Consider the following 20555-nt stretch of genomic DNA (forward strand, 5'->3'; position numbering starts at 1 on the left):
ATGCCTTAACTGCAATGTCTAGTATTGCATTAGTATTGCATCCTTCTCATGGGCATTTAATACTTTTTGACTTTTCAGTCTGAGTTAAATCTCTTTTTTGGCTCAATTTATCTGTAAAAGAAAACATGCCTAATAATTCTGCACACCTGAATATAAGGTGATTTTCATTTCCAGCCTTCATGAACAATTATATATCACTTATACATTATTAAATACTAAATCAATAGTAGTTATTAGGATTACTGTGTTTTGGAATTGGTCAAATGTGCCTGGAAAAAAAATATGATCAGAAAATCAACGTGCCTAATAATTCTGCACTCCCTGTATATGAATGAGGTGTTCCGGGAGTTCACAGGTTTGTCATGGTCTACATCGATGACATCCTCATTTTTTCCCAGAACATGGTCGAACATCGCCAACACGTCTCCCAGGTCCTTGAGAAACTACGTCATCACCACCTATACCTCAAGCTTGAGAAGTGCGAGTTCCATACCACCTGCGTGCAGTACCTGGGCTACATCATTGACCAACACGACATCCAGATGTACCAGAGAAAGGTGGAAACCATCCACAGCTGGCCATTACCCACTACTGTGAAAGAGTTGCAATTCCTGGGGTTTGCTAATTTCTATCGTCGCTTCATCCACAACTACAGTCCATCAGTTCACCCCTCACCTCGCTCCTCAAAGGCCGGCCCATGTCTCTGTCCTGGACCCTATCTGCCCAAGATGCCTTCCATCAGCTCCAAGAAGCTTTCCTCAATGCTCCGATCCTGGTTTCATCCCATCCCATTCGTCGTTGAAGTCGACGCCTCATCCACCGGGGACGGGCGATGTTGTCACCGCGGCAGGGTGATCCACCATGACTCCATCAATGTGCCTTCTTCAAAAAGCTATCCCCAGGTGGAGCAAAATTATGGCATTGGGAAAAGAGAGCTTCTTGCCATCAAGTTAGCCTTGGAGGAGTGGAGACACTGGCTGAAGGGAGCTAACCACAAGTTCGAAGTGATTACTGATCACCCTAACCTGAAGTACCTCCGAGATGCAAAGAGACTGAACCGTCGCCAGGCCCACTAGGCCCTCTTCTTCACTAGATTCAACTTCACTGTCTCCTACTGTCCTGGAACCAAGAATGGCAAGGCAGACGCCTTATCACGTCTATATCAACCCGATCAAGAGAACTCAGATCCTGAACCTGTTCTCCAGCCATGATCGTCAGCCCAATTCAGTGGTCCATCAACCAACGCATTATGCAAGCTAACTGCTCCGAACTCACTCCGCCAGGAGGTCCTGAGGGGCTTCTCTACGTTCCACCGATCCACCGTCAGCCACTTATGGACTTAGCTCAGACATCTCCGGGCTCTGGACACCCAGGCAGTTCACGTACCCTCTCACTCCTACGGCAACACTACTGGTGGCCCTCCATGACTCAGGATGTCTCCCGCTACATCAGAGGATGCTCAGTTTGTGCCGTTGGCAACACTCCTAGGAGGCTTCTGGAGGGTAAACTGGGTAAATCCAATAATTTCACCTGTGTGCTGGTAATCGTAGATCGATTCTCCAAGGCTTGCAAACTTATTTCCCTCAAGGGTCTTCCCACTGCGTTTGAAGCCGCCGAAGCCTTGTTCCACAATGTATTCCATCATTTCGGCATTCCTGAAGACATTGTGTCCTACCGTGGACCCCAGTTCATTTCCAGAGTGTGATGCCTTCATCAAGCTCCTAGGAGTGTCAGTCAGTCTGTCCTCTGGATGCTACCCACAGACCAATGGCCAAACCGAGTGCAAGATCCAGGAGATCGGGAGATAACGGAGGGTATATTGCCACCAGAACCAGGACAGCTGGAGCCAGTTCCTACACTGGGCAGAGTATGCCCAAAATTACATCTGGCAGACCACTATAGGGCTCACCCCATTCCAGTGCATCCTGGGCTACCAACCACCTCTCTTCCCCTGGTCAGGGGAGCCCTCAGAGGTTCCAGCTGTCAACCACTGCAGAGCGAGAGAGTGTGGGCTCAGCTCATGTCCATCTCCAGCAGGCAGCTCGGAGACACAAGCGACAGGCTGACGCCAAAATGGTTCCACTCCACGTTACCAACCTGGCCAGCTCAACGAGGTCACCTACTGTCTTAAATTCCCTGCACAGTACCGTATCTCACCTTCATTCCATGTTTCCTTGTTGAAGCCCCACACTGAACCCATGTCTTCTCCTTCCACAGATCCTGGTAACGATGCAGTACCTCCTTCTCCCAACATTGCTGAGGAGGAAGCCATCTACCAGGTACGGGTGATTCTCGATTCCCGACGACAGGGTCCCCAGATTGAATACCTCGTCGTCTGGTAGGACTATGGCCCAGAAGAACGTTCCTGGGTAAACCGTCACAACATCCTCGACCCCTCACTCATGACTCAATTCCAGAGCCCGTTGAAGGACCACTGGCTCATTGATTTTTACACAGAGACAGAACCGTCTCCCTTCCCCGTCGAGTGTAATACAACGTCTCCTGTCCCCAGTCCAGTGAGGATTCCGCCTACTGTGTCCAGTCCAGAGTGGACTCCGCCTCCTGTCTCCAGTCCAGAGTGGACTCCGCCTCCTGTCTCCAGTCCAGAGTGGACTCTGCCTCCCGTCCAGAGTCAAGGGAAGACTCCAGCACCACAAGGACTTCCTGTACTTCCATGCAGCCTCCCTCTCCCACCTCCTCCCATCATCTACCCCGCCGGTCTCCCTCGCCCCTCCGATGTTGCCTGGGTCGCTCGTCGACCCGCCCTCGCCACGGACTACACTCCTCTGGCTTCGCCTTGTCCCTCTGTCCCACAGGTTCTGTTGGGCTCCTCACTCCCTCCAGCTCCATCTTGGGTCTCGGTCTCTCCAGCTCCACAGTGGCCTGCGCTATCCCTGCTGTCGCATCAGTCGTCTGAGCCAAGGTCATCGCCAGGCCCCGTCAGATCTTCGGTGTCACCGTGAATCTGCGGCTACACCCTGGCCTCCACTGACACCAGTCATCGGTCCCGTCTCCTCCATGGTTCCTCCCTCCGTCAGCCCTGGGTCCTTCTATATCTACTGTCGTCCCTTCTCCTACTCATCCTCCACCTGAGCCCCCTCCCTCCGCTGTTGGTCATTGTATGGCGCAAGCCCGTGCCTTCTGGGGAGGGGCGTATTGTCACATCCGGTTTCAGTGTGTTGTCATTTGTCATATGTTTCTTTGTTCAGTTTCCCACCACTCAACTGTCTCCATGGCTACCCTTGTTAGTTTAGTTCTGTTCAGCTGTGTCTTGTCAATTAACACATTTCTGTTTGCTATTTAGTTCTCCTGTTTTCTTCAGTCTGTGTCTGGTCTTGTCAATGTTTAGAGTATGTTGCTACCGACCTGTATGACTCACCCAAGTGTCCCTTTTCATTAAACTTCATTTGAGAATTGTATTTATCTGTCTTTACCTTCCTGTCTACACAGCTGGTGCCTATTATAAGCTATTGTCTGCTATATATTTTTTCTTATTTATTAAATCCAGGCAATTGGTTGAATTAACGTTGATTCAAATTAAGATACAATTTATAAAAATTAAAAAGGCTTTCTACAAAACAAAACTTAATGAAGTGGTCAAAATCATGTTTGACCCACTCCATGTCTTCTGACATATTGCACATTTTATGATGTGTCCTATCTTACTTATGCTGTTCACTTTTCATAATCAAAATTTAATAACAGATGATATAAAAAAAATAACATTAGGCTATAATATTTAAACAAATATGAAACAAAATACATTTTTAATGGCTACAAGAAGTATTGTACACAAAACGTTTAACTGGTAGGCTACTGTATTTATAGCGTCTGAACAGAAATTTGTGAACAAAAGCTTTATTGATGTGACACTAGGCTATTTTACAGTAAATACTTCATAATCTGTCCAAAACAGGCCAAAGAAATCTTGTATAAACGTCTATGACATTTTATGTAGCGTATTTGTTATATTAGAGAGCCTATAAATGTTAATCTGCAGTTTAATACATCACTTAGACACATGCAGGATATATTTTTAAACAGTCTTCTGCTGTTTAATATTCACAGACACTAACAGAATAAACTTACCTTACAATCCTCAAATAAACAGCTTTTCTTCTGAGGTAAATTATTCCAGGATTATTCATCACTGCGTCTCAAAACAATGTAGACTTGCCTACATGAATCTCACTAAACTTGATGTGTTTATTCGAGTTGATGTGGGCGGGGATACTCTCATGGACCGTGTCAGTATTTGACTTTCAAAAGGATGCAAGCTCCATGGGCGTGGCCGCAAAAGTGGCTAATGAGACGAACACGAACGACTGACATCTCTCTCTTTTCAAACATATTACAAAAACAGAGAATATTTGTTTGCAATTTGATTTACACTATTTAAAACCTGACATTTCAACGTTTCTTTAGACATATGTCTCATGTTTTGTGACAAATTAACTTCACTAAGTTACAGTTAATTTTCTGAAGAATATCAGAATACACTTAATTAAAATAGAGGCTGCAGATCGCACATCATGTTTATTTTCTTTATTTTGCAAAAAGCAAAGTTTACACAAATAAAAGTAGAAACATAACAGATTAAAATGATGTATAACACTTGCCTGAATGACCAAAATCAAGTATTTTGAGTCTCTTTTGCACTTATAAGAAAAAAATGAGGTGGAATCGCCGGCGTCTGTTGTCTCTGCCGACTTCAGAGAATTAAACTCAAAGTTTTAATATCCACAAAATGATTAATTTAGTGAAAAGCCGTGTAATAAGTGTTACAGACAAACTCAAACAAGACGACCATTTAAGGTATAATATACAGTATATTATCCCTTAAATGGTCGTCTTGTTTGAGTTTGTCTGTTCATCTTGGTTCAAATTGACTTGCTAGGAACATGTTTACTCTGCGGAAACATTGAGTTTCGTGATAATAAATAGGGATAACATACATTGAAAAGGTTACACAAAATAAACCTGACAGGTTGATCAGGACCCTGGCTCGAAACAGAATAATCTTGTAGTTTTAATCTTAGTCTTGTTTTGTTTTCCTGCTACTTTTTCTGACGTTTTTAAAATTGGTTAATTCTTTATTTTGTTTAGATACTATATATATTTATATACATTATATTTTTTGGGTTCTTCCAGCTTTCTTTTTGAGCTCCCATCTGGTTAGTTTAGTTTTAGCCCCCCCCCTTTCTTTTTGCTCCCCTGTCTGCTTTGGCTCCCAGATCCTGTCATTCCTGTTGCTCCCCTGCCATCGCAGCGTTATGTCACCAGGTGTTCATCTTTGAGCTCAATTGTCTCATTGTCCGTGGACTGTACTCTATACCCCCCCCCAAAAAAAAGGATTCCAGCTATCAGTGCCAGGTGCCTTCCTCTACTAACCAGGTTCACTCTCTCTCCCTCCCCTGCCATATCGCAACTCTACATCTATCTCGTTGTCATTGGACTGTACTCAATTCTCCCCCAGTGTCGCTGTTTGGATCTGCTCTGCCGATCACTCTGGATTTCTCTTCACCAACACCTCCTGTTGGGCTGATGTAGCACTTTCTCTGACTTGGCTGGAATCATCCCTGATCCCCTTTCTGACTGTGGCCTGACTATTTCTCCCCGTGTTCCTGATTTTGGGTGCCCTTGTTATTCAATAAAACACTGTTATTCCTACAACAGATTCCTCCTCTTTTACCACACTGACACAGGTAGCCGTGATTTATTCATTACATATAAGTATTAGTAAGTAAAAGCTGTGAAAAACTTTGGAAAAAATCAGATTAAGATTAAACAACAAAATTAACTATCAGGACCATTTTAATCTTATTTAATTTGTTTATTTTGATTATTATTGGCCATATCGAGAAAATAAAGTATGTTGACAAAATTAAACACTTACCGCAGTTGCTCCAGATTACAGTGAAGATCCTTCAGTACATCAGAGAGCAGATTCACTCCAGCGTCTCCTAGTTTATTTTTAGACAGATTCAGTTCTCTCAGGTGTGAGGGGTTTGATCTCAGAGCTGAAGCCAGAGCAGCACAACCTTTATCTGTAACACCACAATCAGTCAACCTGTAGAGAACAATGACACTCTTCAGTCTCTTAGTTCAGGATCTACAGCTCAGATAAGCAGGAACTTCACAATCATAAATAGAGACTTAATCCATGGCACAAATAACAGGTCCAGTCTAAATTATGCATGGTCTTTTTTATTATTTTCACCGCAGCATGACCATCCTCTGACTGTGTGCGAAACCTCAAGGCCTTTATAGTAGACCCACTCGCCACTGTAGTATTTTTTTAAATGGGGCAGTTTAAAGAAAAAAAATCCTATAACCCAACAGAATGTAGCAGTGAGACAGAAGTTTGTAAGAATTATACAGTTTTCATGATGATGTAGTATGTAGTATGATGATGTATGGTAATTTAGAATTTATTGTTCCCATTCAGTCAGTCATTATGAGTTAGGTCAGTGACTGACGAATTGGGATCGCGTCTGAGAGCACTATCATCTTTGCGCATTAACAGAGCCAGCCAATGGACATAGGTGATGGGTATACCCATTGGTGATACCCATGCTGTGGGTATATAGGAAGTGCGCAGAGATGTCAACATTGATTCAGCTCGGCTTTCATCGAGCATGTGTGGTCTTCAGAACACGGAAAAGTTCATGTGTTGGTTAGACAGTGCGTCGGAGGTAATTGCCTTCATAAAGAACCTCTGCTTCAGAAAGAGATCTTCCCCTGGGCACTTCAGCACAAAGAGCGGATGTGTTTGCGTCTTTTTCAAGATGTCATTCCACCCATGGATGCTGTCCTTTCCTGGCACCGGTTGACAGTCAAGATAACTGCCTCTCATGTGAAGGGGTAGGGTCCCCTCCACTGCCCCCCTGAACTAGTTCTTCTGCCCAGCAGAAGACTACTTTGGTTGATACACAGGCTGATCTGAGGATTACAGTGGGGGCTTTTCTCCCCGCAGGACTTTTCTCCTTCTTCCTGGAAGTGCACAAGGAGGTAACTAATTTGTGGAAGGCACCTTTTTGTGTCCAAAGCCACTCCGGAGCCTCCTCCACACTCACTACCATCGACGGTGGAGCAGCCAAAGGGTACGTGAAGATTCCACAGGTGGAGCGTGCAGTTGCAGTGCAGCTTTTCCCGCAAAGGGCTGGCACACCTTGCAGTGATGTCCGTGTCTTATTCATTTAAAATCTAAATTATTCATTTAGTTAACAACCACATAATAAGAGTTATGACTGTAATATTATCCCTTAAATGGTTGTCTGGTTTGAGCTTGTTTTTTCATATTGGTTCAAATCTGCTTGCTAGGAACATATTTACTTTGCAGAAGCATTGAGTTTTGTGATAATAAAATATTTCCTTATGTGGCAAGTAGGTGTATAATAAGCAGGATAATAAACATTCAAACTGTTCTCATTACAAAATAAACCTGACAGGGTGATCAGGACGCCGGCAGGAAACAGTAAAAAATTTTGAAAAAAATCTAATGAAGATTAAACAATTAAATTATCTATCAGGACAATTTTTTTTTACTTTTGTTTAGTTGTTGTTTATTTTGTGCTTTATTGAGCTTATGTAACAACTGGACTGATCACACACACAATCATTACAATTTAATCTCTTTAAAGGCCCAGACAGACTCTGTGATGGCTAGTTGCCCCACTGTGAATTCGCACCCTGATGCAAATTCACACATTTCAAAGACACTTGGGCTGTGTTCTCAAATAAGGGAAAAGTACAACTAACAGACACTCGATCCCATATAGAAATTGAATTATTCACTAATTCAATGACAATATGTTTAAGGAAGGAACATGCATTCTCCCCAGTACATTTTGTGTATAATTTCTGTTTGTATATTGTCTTTTTTTATATTGTATAATGTTATGCATGTTAGATTATATAATTACTAGTTGATATTAGCCCATCTAGCTGGTGTCTCCTATCAAAATATTCATCCTTTGATGACAAACACTTTGGTGAATATCACTTTCTTATAGAATGCAGTGTGTTCATTATATTTATCAGAATACAAATGAACACACATTTCCAGCTCACTCCAATCATGCGAATGAGTCAGCCCTTTGTTCAAACAAAGGAACTCTCCAGCCTGAGAACGTACCATTGTCATTGGTCAAGCCAAAAACTCAAAGGCGTGGTTTCCGGAACTTTAACTTTAACGCTGTAAACCCCTTTGTTCAAACAAAGGTGCTTGTCGTCTTAACTGATGGTTCTCTCAGGTTTTAGACTCTTTTCATTGCTTCATACCTCTGTTCTGATCCAGTTTTCTGTCACTTCCACTTTCCATTCTATCCCCAAGTTTATATGATTTTGTGTTGAGCGTTTTTTAGTTATGTGTTCGTGTTTTGGTTAAATAAACTCTTCTGCACATTCGTACGAGTTGATTCTATAATAAATTGTCACTTTAACTAATCGATCATAGCTATGAGCTAAGAGTTTGTTTTCTGTGGCCACAGAAAATATCCTTTCTGAAGAGTTGATGGACGATCATTACTGAATGTTCACTGGACGAACAGATTATTTGATTGTAATATTAATTCAGTTACATTAAGTTAATTTGGTTAACTGATCCAAATATTCATAATTAATTGTAACGAGTTATGATTAATTATTAATATTTCCCCTTTGAGCTAATTTGTTATACTTATGAAGAAAATGTTGACACATTTAAACAATCTTACCACAGTATCTCCAGTTTACAGTGAAGATCCTTCAATCCATCAGAGAGCAGATTCACTCCTGAGTCTCCTAGTTTATTTAATGCTAGATTCAGTTCTCTCATGTGTGAGGGGTTTGATCTCAGTGCTGACGCCAGAGCAGCACAACCTTCATCTGTAACATCACAATCACTCAACCTGTAGAGATTAAAGGGGCATGGTGAACTGATACCAGCAGCAATTATAGAATAAAATGTGTAAACTACAAATGTGATTTCTGGAGGCATAATACATTCGCATAAAAATCATTAGAGGACAAACAGTCCTAATCATGCAGTATCAATATATAGAAAAATACACTGTTAAAGACACTGTTTGCTGTAGTTTTGATCACTGCCACATTCAATCCTTTATCACATCTCACACACTGACCTCTACAATCATCCATTTCTCACACAAACAAAAAAACCTCCTCAGCTGCTTTAGTAAGTGTGTCTCACACATTCTCCTGCTCACTGCCAGTGATAGGATTATGATAAAACTTTCCCCTTTTGTTGCTTCGGTACAAAAGCACATGCTAAATTCATAAAAGTGATCATGTTTTATCAGTGTAGTGATTGTTGTCAGTGTGACTTACCGAACTGATCTGGATTCTTTAACCACAGGCAGCAGCTTGTGAAGAGCTTCATCTGCTGTATTTTGAGCAGCAAAATTAGTCATCCTTCTTAGATCAAAAACATCCATCTTCTGTTCTGATGTCAGTAACACATAAACCATAGCTGACCAATGTGAAGAGGAGAATTTGGTTTCTTCTCTTTTTCTAGATCTCAGATAATCTTGGATCTCCTGCATCAGTGAATCATCACCCAGTTCATTCAGACAGTGGAACAGATTGATGGATTGTTCTGGAGAGCGATTCTTCTTGATCTTCTGTTTGATGTACCGAACTGTTTTCTCTTTGTTGTAGGAGCAGCTTCCTGTGTGTGTAAGTAGTTCTTGTAAGAGAGTCTGATTGGATTCCAATGAGAGACCCAGAAGAAAACGCAGGAAAAGGTCCAGATGCCCATTCTTACTCTGTAAAGCCTCATTCACAGCTCTCTGATGCAGCTTAGATAATGAATGATAGTTATTCCAGTTTAAAACCACAGGCAAAGGTTTAAAACACAACAAACTGTGTTTGGTTTGCTCAAACACATTTCTGTTGTGGTTAATAAAGTAAATGTGTTTATATAGAGCTGCTAGATGTTCTTGAATGCTCAGATGAACAAAGCAGAAGACTTTCCCCTGATACAAGCCCAACTCCACTCTGAAGATCTGAGTGCACAATCCTGAGTACACTGATGCTTCTGTCACATCAATGCCACACTCTCTCAGGTCTTCCTCATAGAAGATCAGATTGCCTTTCACAAGCTGCTGGAAAGCCAGTTTCCCCAGTTTGAGAATCATGTCTTCATCTTTCAATTTCTTTGCATAGTCCTTCTCTTGTGTGATGTTGGTCTGAATGATCAGGAAGTGTGTGTACATTTTAGTGAGAGTCTTGGGAATCTCTCCTCTCTCTGCTTCACTCAACATCTTCTCTAGAACAGTGGCTGAGATCCAGCAGAAAACTGGGATGTGGCACATGATGTGGAGGCTCCTTGATGACTTCAGGTGTGAGATGATTGTATTGGCCAGACTCTGATCACTGATTCTCTTCCTGAAGTATTCCTCCTTCTGTGGCTCATTGAAGCCTCGTACCTCTGTCACTCGATGGACACACTCAGAGGGGACGAGATCGGCTGCTGCTGGTCTGGAGGTGATCCAGATGAGAGCAGAGGGAAGCAGATTCCCCTCAATGAGGTTTGTCAGCAGCTCGTCCACTGAGGCTGATTCAGATATATTACACAGTTTCACTTTGCTCTTAAAGTTCAGAGACAGACGACACTCATCCAGACCATCAAAGATGAACAACACTTTATCTTCACTACTGGATATTTCCATTGCTTTGGTTTCAGGGAAAAAGACATGAAGAAGATCTGAAAGACTAAGTTTTTTGTCCTTCATCAAGTTGAGCTCTCTGAAAGGAAGTGGAAATAAGAGCTGTATGTCCTGATTCTCTTTCCCTTCAGCCCAGTCCACAATGAACTTCTGCACAGAGACTGTTTTTCCAATGCCAGCGACTCCCTTTGTCAGCACAGTTCTGATGGGTTTGTCTTGTCCAGGTAAAGGTCTAAAGATGTCATTGCATTTGATTGGTGTGTCCTCTGTTGCCGCTATCCTGGATTGTATCTCAATCTGTCTCACCTCATGCTCATTATTGATCTCTCCACTTTCACTCTCTGTGATGTAGAGCTCTGTGTAGATCTCATTCAGGAGTGTTGGGTTTCCCTGCTTTGCTATTCCTTCATACAGAGACTGAAACTTCTCCAGCAGATTTGATTTGAATCTGATTTGGACCAGTTGAGAGTCATGACTGAAATAATAAATTATTAGATTACAACATAAATTAAAGAAGTAAAAGTAAAATAAAATGAAAATGGACCAAAACGCATCTTAACACCAGGTGTAAACAGGGCCTCAATGCGGCTCCATGTACAGCTTTGTTGAATTTGACCCATTTTCATTGGTCAAAAACCAAATGTGGGTCACTTTGCATAGACCTAATACTTGTATTTTAAGAGGAATATCTGAAAAACAAATAAGATTTGTCTGTCTATCTATGAAATGTTGTACCTTAGATCAGTTGATTTGTGTTTTCCCTTAAAGTTTAATGGCTGCATAATAGACCCATCACTCTTCATGGACACACAGCTGGGCTCTGGTAAGATTGATCTGTCAATTAAATTCAATTAAATTCAATTCAATGGTGCTTTATTGTTATGACAATTGTTGCAATGTATTGCCAAAGCATTTCTAATTTTACAGAGAAGCAACATACATGTACATATAATTACATTAAATAAAATAATTTTAAAAAGAAAGAATAAGAATAATAATAGTAATAAGTTGAACAATAAATAAACATTTAGAATTCTATGAACAATTTAGAATTCATTGTGTGAGTGTGAGTGTGTGTGTGTATGTGTGTGTTAGCGCATCAGTGATTGGTCGACTCCTCCCTCTTTTTGTGACAGGCATTAGTGTATCTTGCTGCTAGTGGGATACAATCTCTTTTTTTCACCTAATAAATGTTGAAGTTGTGTGTTATTGTTTAATTTTATGAAGTCAGAGCAAAGTATTTTGAATTTTGGATAAAATGTGTTTAATTTTATCCAAAAGTGTTTAACTGAAATAATAAATTATTAGATTACAACATAAATTAAAGAAGTAAAATAAAATCAAAATGGACCAAAACGCATCTTAACACCAGGTGTAAACAGGGCCTCAATGTACCATGTACAGCTTTGTTGAATTTGACCCATTTTCATTGGTCAAAAACCAAATGTGGGTCACTTTGCATAGACCTAATACTTGTATTTTAAGAGGAATATCTGAAAAACAAATAAGATTTGTCTGTCTATCTATGAAATGTTGTACCTTAGATCAGTTGATGTGTGTTTTCCCTTAAAGTTTAATGGCTGCACAATAGACCCATCACTCTTCATGGACACACAGCTGGGCTCTGGTAAGATTGATCTGTCAATTAAATTCAATTAAATTCAATTCAATGGTGCTTTATTGTTATGACAATTGTTGCAATGTATTGCCAAAGCATTTCTAATTTTACAGAGAAGCAACATACATGTACATATAAATACATTAAATAAAATAATTTTAAAAAGAAAGAATAATAATAATAATAATAGTAATAAGTTGAACAATAAATAAACATTTAGAATTCTATGAACAATTTAGAATTCATTGTGTGTGTGTGTGTGTGTGTGTGTGTGTGTGTGTGTGTGTGTGTGTGTGTGTGTGTGTGTGTGTGTGTGTGTGTGTGTGTGTGTGTGTGTAAGCGCATCAGTGATTGGTCGACTCCTCCCTCTTTTTGTGACAGGCATTAATGTATCTTGCTGCTAGTGGGTTACAATCTCTTTTTTTCACCTAATAAATGTTGAAGTTGTGTGTTATTGTTTAATTTTATGAAGTCAGAGCAAAGTATTTTGAATTTTGGATAAAATGTGTTTTCTGATTTGCTAGTTTGGGCAGCTGGTAAGGAAGTTTAAGACTGTTGCGCTTGGATGTAAACATCCGGCTTTGAAGCATGTTGTGTCTTTTAGACGGTATGTTTATATGGCGCTAGAATCACCTGAGAATACACTGGATATTAATTTTCGGATGAAACACGAGGGGAGATTATATATGGTGTATGCAACTACGGGCAGCATAAGATGTTTCGAGTGTGGAGACATCGGACATAAATGCCTTATGTGTCCACATAAGAAAACAACCGCAGAAAATGCGGTAGGATCAGAAGATGAGGTCGGAAATAATAGCGTTGATGCGGCCCAAGACAAAGTTGTTCCACTTGTTGAGGTGAGTGAGGCTGTGTTACCGGCTGTTGGCACTGAAAATGATGATGTTGTAGCTAATGTGACCCCAAAAATTAGGAGGAGCAGTCTGATGATACTGAATCACAAGTTTCTATGTGTGAAAATGATGGTAATTCACAGGGGTTTGTGTTTAACGCATCTCAGGCAGTTTTTTCAGGAGGTTTCAATAAAGATTATTTGTATAGTTTGGAGCGAATCAATAGTTTTTTGGATGAAACGTATGGGAAACAATAACACACACAACTTCTTCAATGATGTAGACAAATTTGTTCAATCTGTCATTTTTTATCATAGGATTGTTGGAGTTGAGGAACATATTGAGAAGAAGCGTTCTGGCTGAAAAAGCTTCTTACTACTATAAGAAAGGGTAAAGCAACGAATAAAAAAAGAATAAATCAAATCGCAAATAACCATGTGTCAGTATCACATAGGGTTCTTCCTTTGCTTTTCTATAATGCTTTGTTCTGTATTTCCCATCTTAATTTTGTGTATGGAGGTTTTGAGGATAGGCTCTTTAAATATTAATGGTGGGAGGGATAGTGTAAAGCGTACTATAGTCTATGAAACAATTGAACAGAAACAGCTCGATATTGTGTTTCTTCAAGAAACTCATAGTGATCTAATGAATGAAACTGAGTGGAATTTGTGGTGGAAGGGAGAAAAAATACTCAGTCATGGTACAAATTAAGTGGAGGGGTGGGTATCTTTCTCTCTTCAACCATAAGGGTAGATATTATGAGTACAGAGGAACCAGTGAAGGGTCGTTTGTTGATAGTTAAAGCTAATATTCAAGGAATGCTTGTTTTTTTTAATAAATATTTATGCACCAACAGTAGGACAGGAACGCCTAAATTTTTTAAATATACTTAAGGAGAGTCTTAAAAAATGTTCTAGTTAAGGAGGTATTGTCATTGGTGGAGACTGGAACTGCACTATACATTTTACTATAGACCGTATTACTGCAGAGCCTCATATACAGTCTTCAAGTGCATTGTCAAAACTCATAAAAGAATTCCAGCTCTTGGATATGAGGAGAATTAAACACCCGAATGATAGACAATATACATGGATTAAGGCTTTTAATAATAAAGTTAGTGCTGCCCAACTAGACAGATTTTATGTGTCAAAAGATTTTAATAGCAGAGTAATTGAATGTTGCATTTGTCCTGTAGGTTTTTCTGATCATTTAATTATTATGTCAATGATCATGTCAAATGTACCTGGAAAATCGGTTTACTGGCATTATAAATGTTAAATTGGTGCAGGATACTGTTTTTTGTGATAATTTTGTTTTCTTTTGGGAAAATTGGAAAAAGGAAAAGTTACTTTGAAAACTTGAAACAGTGGTGGGATGTAGGCAAGACTCAAATAAAAAAATTCTGTCAGCAGTCCATCAGTGCTGACCCTGCTTTAATGCAAGAGCTGGTACGGCTATTGACCTCGCCCTACGGGCGACGAAGTTCACTGCAGGTTCGTTCTGGCTGACATGCGGGAGTCTGAGCAGGTACGTTTCCTCAACTCTCCTATCTCCTAGACTGGGCTATTCGGCGAGGCAGTCGAGGACTTTGCCCAACAGTTCTTGGCCGCACAGAAGCAGACTGAGGCTATAAAACATATTCTGCCCCGGCGGCCCGCTGCTGCCTCCACCCAACCGCCAGCACAGACGTTATGTGCCATGTGCAATGGACATGCTGCCACGGGCTCCTGGAAAGGACCCCAGTGCCTATGGCATGTCAATTGCCTTGAGCCAGCAGCCATATCACCCTGTAGCCAGAGACTGGTTTCCCACTGAAGCTAAGCAGGGCTGAGCCTGGTTAGTACCTGGATGGGAGACCAAATTGGGAAAACTAGGTAGCTGCTGGTAGAGGTGTTAGTGAGGCCAACAGGGGGTGCTCACCCTGTGGTCTGTGTGGGTCCTAACGCCCCAGTATAGTGATGGGGACACTATACTGTAACAAGCACCGTCCTTCGGATGAGACGTTAAACCGAGGTCCTGACTCTCTGTGGTCATTAAAAATCCCAGGATGTCCTTCGATAAAGAGTAGGGGTGTAACCCCGGCATCCTGGCCAAAAAAATGTGCCCATTGGCCACTGTCCATCATGGCCTCCTAATCATCCCCATATATATATACGATTGGTATCATCCCTCAGTCTCCTCTCCAACAATCAGCTGGTGTGTGGTGGGCGTACTGGCGCAATATGGCTGCCGTCGCATCATCCAGGTGGATGCTGCACATTGGTGGTGGTTGAGGAGATTCCCCCCTTCTATGTAAAAGCGCTTTGAGTGAGTGCCTAGAAAAGCGCTATATAAATGTAATTAATTATTATTATTATTATTATTGAGTTGCTGGCCGAATGTCTTGCCCTGCACTGCTTTTGAGCCCTGCTCAAGGACAAGCATGTACTGGTTTGTTCAGACAACACAATGACAGTAGCATACATCAACTGACAAGGTGGTCTACGCTCCCGCCAGATGTCGCAACTCGCCTGCCATCTCCTCCTATGGAGTCAAAAGCATCTGAGGTTGCTTTGTGCCGTTCACATCCCAGGAGACCTGAATCGTGCAGCCCACGAGCTCTCATGGTTTCAGCCACTTCCGGGGGAATGGACACTCCATCTCCAGATGGTTCAGCTGAATTGGGAACAGTTCAGCGATGCACAGAGAGATCTGTTTGCCTCCCACAACTTTTCCCATTGCCGCTGGTATTACTTCCTGACCGAGGGAACCCTCGGCACGGATGCACTAGCGCACAGCTGGCCGTGGGGCCCACGCAAGTATGCGTTTCCCCCAGTGAGCCTTCTCGCACAGGTCCTGTCCAAGATCAGGGAACACAGGGAGCAGGTCCTTTTGGTCGCCCCATATTGGCCCGGCCGGACCTGGTTCTCCGAACTCATACTCCATGCGACAGCCCCTCCCTGGTCAAACCCTCTGAGGAAAGACCTCCTTTCTCAGAGACGGGGCACCCTATGGCACCCAAGTCCCGATCTATGGAGCCTACACGTGTGGGCCCTGGACGGAGAGGATGTGGCAGGTGTGATTACCCTACCACCACAGGTGGTGGCTAACATCACTTAGCTAGGGCCTTGTCCACGAGACCGTAATATGCGTTGAAGTGCATTTTGTCACCTGGTGTTCTTCTCGGCGAGCAGACCCCAGGAAATGCCTGATCGGGTCCATGCTCTCCTACCTCTAAAAAGGGGTTGGAGCGGAGACTGTCTCCCTCCACCCTGAAGGTTTACGTTGCTGCAATATCTGTTCACCATGACCTGGTGGACTCATAAACGGTAGGACAGCACGACCTGGTCAGCAGGTTCCTTAGAGGAGCGAGGAGATTAAATCCACCTCGCCCTCTACAGATGCCCTCTTGGGACCTCACAGTGGTACTATCCGCCCTGCAGAGAGCTTGCTTTGAGCCCTTGCAGTCCATTGAGTTAGAGTTCCTTTCAATGAAAGTGGCGCTCTTGATTGCCCTGGCTTCCATCAAGAGGGTAGGGGATCTGCAGACATTTTCGGTTGACGAAGCGTGCCTGGATTTCGGGCCGGCTAACTCTCATGTGGCCTTGAGACCCCGACCTGGATACGTGTCCAAGGTTCCCACCACTCCTTCAGGTGGTGAACCTGCAAGCGCTGCCCCTGGGGTAGGCAGACCCAGCTTTGGCACTGCTCTGTCCAGTATGCGCACTTCGCGCTTATGTAGACCGGATGCAGTGTTTCAGGACCTTAGACCAGCTGTCTGTTCTGTTTTGCAGAAAGGGAAGGCTCTCTCCAAGCAGAGGTTGTCTCACTGGATAGTGGACGCTGTTGTCCTGGCATATCAGGTTCAGAGCCTGCCATCCCCCCTAGGGGTTAGGGCACACTCCACCAGGAGTGTTGCCCCCTCTTGGGCTTTAGCGCATGGCGCCTCGTTAACAGACATTTGTAGAGCTGCAGGCTGGGCAACACCCAACACTTTGAGATTCTATAATCTCCGTGTAGAGCCAGTGCCCTCTCGTGTACTCGCTCCAAGTGGCCAGTAACTGGACAGGCTCATCGCTTACAGTGCCATTCCACTCCACGGACTGGAGGCATTCGCATTTCCACTCAGGTGAGCTCCTCAGTAAGCCCAGAGTTCCTCCAGCACTGTTGACGCCAACACCAGGGTGCATGCCTGGATGGTCTGCCCTCATGTTAGGCTAGGTGCTTCCATGTGCATGGTTCCCCTGTTGGGCAACCCCCACAGGTGTATTTCCACGATAAGTCTCTTCGAGCACGTGTGGCAAGACACCTTGCCACTACTGGGGTTGAAATATTCCACCTGCAGCTGGATACCCCAGAGTGTTCCGTATGCAGCCCATACGTGGGTCAAATGTGTATTATTAAGTCCTCCCTGTGGGCAGGCATTGTATTGCCTCTCGTTCGTGCTTAACTCACGGCAGGGATCTCGGGTCAGCACAGGACACTGGAAGACAGCCGTTGTGGCGAGATTGAATTGGGACCCCCCATTCCATCAGTACTGACGTAACTCGTATTGTACTGACGGAAAGGGAACGTCTCGGTTATGTATGTAACCCTTGTTCCCTGAAGGAAGGGAACGGAGAACTTACGTCTCCATGCCACAACTGTCGTAATGTTTCCGTTTGGATTGAATTTCAACCCGAAGTATGTGTAGTTGGTGGCATGATCAATGTTGGTCATATCAAGGGTGAAATTGTGTCTCTTTCCCTGTCACCCTCACACTGACTTTAATAAAATACAGACAATAGAATAGAGATAATAGTGAACAATCATACATATCGTCGCTGCCCGATGAAACTCACGTATGTCCAAAACGCTTACTTTTCAGGAAGTGAAAAAAACACTGTATTTCAAAAGCAGTTGAATGTAGCGTTGTCATACTTGGTACGGCATCTTTACATGTAACCATATTCTTGCCAGTGTAATGATATAATCCACATTTGACCAAAATTGAGTTTAAATGGACATACGTGCATATTTTACAGTAACGGTGGTCGATACGCGTTCTTCCGATCATTAATTAGAATGGCAAAGTCGCATTTCAGCAGAGGAATACGTGAGGAATACAGAGGAATACGTGCTGGATATTCTCAGCCTCTGGCAAGCGGTGATAGCAGTATGAGTGAGGCATGTTCTAGTGACAATTATGACAGTAGCATAACAGGCTATAATTTGATCAGTTTGACTGAGAAAAAAAAGGCTGAATCTTATCAAAGAGACCGAGTTTATTTACATACTAGCAAGCAAACTAATCTGTGAAGAACTAGATTAGAACTAAACTGTGGAGAGCTTCAATGTCGTACTTTCGGCTATCCAGTGCTGAGCTTCGATGAAACAACTTCACGAGACCAGCGAGACCGGCAAGATGCTTCCACAGGGCGGGAGATACACGGCGTGATTGACAGCTTTGACACCAAATGGATATACGTGAAAATCAGATGACATGATTTCACAACTTTTCATTGGCCATTTAGATATGTGACGCATACTGTATACGGAAATGAACCTGGACATTCAATCCGTCGAAAAATCTCAAAATCGGCAAAATGGACATACGTGGTTTTCATCGGACAGCGACGATATGATTTTATATAAAGTTGACATTAATATAATAGAGACAACATATGAAAGGCATATTTTTGTCTGTTTTTTGATAAGTAGATATTTGCCAAATTCCTTGCATACATGCATTATTTGTGTGAGTCTGTGGACTCCGTGTCTGTCTGTCTGAACAAAAATGTTGTACCTCAGATCAGTTGGTGTGTGTTTTCCCTTAAACTTTATCGGCTCAATCATAGACCGGTCACTCTTCATGGACACACAGCTGGGCTCCGGTGATATTGATCTGTCACCCTTGAACTGACTTTCGACAACAGAATAGAGAGACAAGAATCAATTTGGTTGATTTTGCATGAAAATAAATTCCACATGAGAAGGTTGTCTATCAATAAAAACATAAGATAGTGTTTTGAAAAGTGATGAGACTGTCCAAGGATAATGTCATATCTCATCTAGCTGTCTACTGCATCTGTGTGTCTTTGGACAATGTATAAAAACCCTGAGTGGCTCCAAATTCTGTATGTCCCGGCTCCAAAATAAAATGGAGACAACAGATCACTATACCAACCCTGGCAAATACCCACAACACCCTGTTACGTGCAGAAAATGTGTCTTCTATAACATTAAGATCATATGAAGATTGAAATACCTGCATCCTGGAGAAGAATCTCCATCTCTGAATGTTTGTGTGTCGTCCATGATTCATTCAGTCTTCATATGCTCAGCTAAATCTGATCAGAAACACATTCACATACACTCAAATACAATACATTAAATTTCACGTTTTCTTCAGTGTTTTTATGGAGACAAAACAAATCAGATTTCTGATTTCTAATCAGTAATTATCAATATTTCACTCCTGATTTAACACCTAGAGAACTGCAGTGCCAAAACTTTCGAATGATGTGTATATTGTTACAAACTTATACTTTACAACATTCTAAACATAAAACTTATATATATATATATATATATATACACACTAACCTAAAGGATTATTAGGAACACTAATACTGTGTTTGACCCCCTTTCGCCTTCAGAACTGCCTTAATTCTACGTGGCATTGATTCAACAAGGTGCTGAAAGCATTCTTTAGAAATGTTGGCCCATATTGATCAGTGGCGGCTGATCAATAAAGGGGGCTGGGGCGCCGCCCCAATCAAAATTCCAGAAATATACATGTATACAAAAATGATATAAAAGTGAAATAAAAATCAAATTTTAATCATACGATGTGCTGGATGTTAGTAAGAGCTTTAGCATTTAATAAAAACTGGCTTTGATGGGTTAACTATTTTATATGTTCTTCAATATGTTTCATGATGTTTCATGCGTGAGGGACGCCGGACAAATGGATGTCTATCTGAGTCTAAAAATATACGGGCAGCATGTGACCTGAAGCTGGTCACTAATTGGTTCTTAAAGATCCTCCTCCGGGCGCAGGTCGTTGCGTCCCTGACGAATCAGAATTGGATGCGTGTTATTTTATCCAATCTGATTGGTTCTCGTCACCTGTCATTCAACTTTACGCTCTTGGCCACTAAAGCGAAAGAGCGCGGGCAACGTCACTACGACTCCGCCAAAACCTTATTAGGATGATCAGTTTCATAGAGATGGAGATGGCAGGACCAAATTCTTTCACAAGGCGTTCGTTGGAAGAAAACAAAATGATAAAGGATCCCGAACTGGACCAACGCGATTTACAGATCCAGCACAGGCCAGTGACAGAGGAGCTGCACTCGGAGCTTCACACACTTGTTATGAGAAACGGAAGTGGCTGGCTGGATGTGTCGTTATCAATGCCCTTTATTGCTTTCCCTGTCTTTTATTTCTAAG

General features: G+C 42.3%; 1 protein-coding gene across 4 annotated transcripts in view; it reads right to left on the reverse strand.

The window, feature by feature from the left end:
- The window catches only part of LOC307136633 (NACHT, LRR and PYD domains-containing protein 3-like), a 72280-nt gene that overhangs the window by 44410 nt on the left and 7315 nt on the right, over window positions 1-20555 (reverse strand). For all 4 annotated transcript variants that reach the window (XM_079833830.1, XM_079833827.1, XM_079833829.1 and 1 more), the window contains exons 2-8: window positions 19369-19450; window positions 18907-19023; window positions 12210-12308; window positions 11406-11504; window positions 9331-11145; window positions 8718-8891; window positions 5897-6070 (exon numbers count right to left, since the gene is read on the reverse strand). In XM_079833830.1, the coding sequence (XP_079689956.1) occupies window positions 5897-6070; window positions 8718-8891; window positions 9331-11145; window positions 11406-11504; window positions 12210-12308; window positions 18907-19023; window positions 19369-19418 (2528 nt within the window). In that variant the 5' untranslated portion in view covers window positions 19419-19450. The remainder of the gene's footprint in view (window positions 1-5896; window positions 6071-8717; window positions 8892-9330; window positions 11146-11405; window positions 11505-12209; window positions 12309-18906; window positions 19024-19368; window positions 19451-20555) is intronic.

This window comes from Gobio gobio (genome assembly GCF_949357685.1).
Source record: "Gobio gobio genome assembly, chromosome: 13".
Taxonomy (NCBI): Eukaryota; Metazoa; Chordata; class Actinopteri; order Cypriniformes; family Gobionidae; genus Gobio; species Gobio gobio.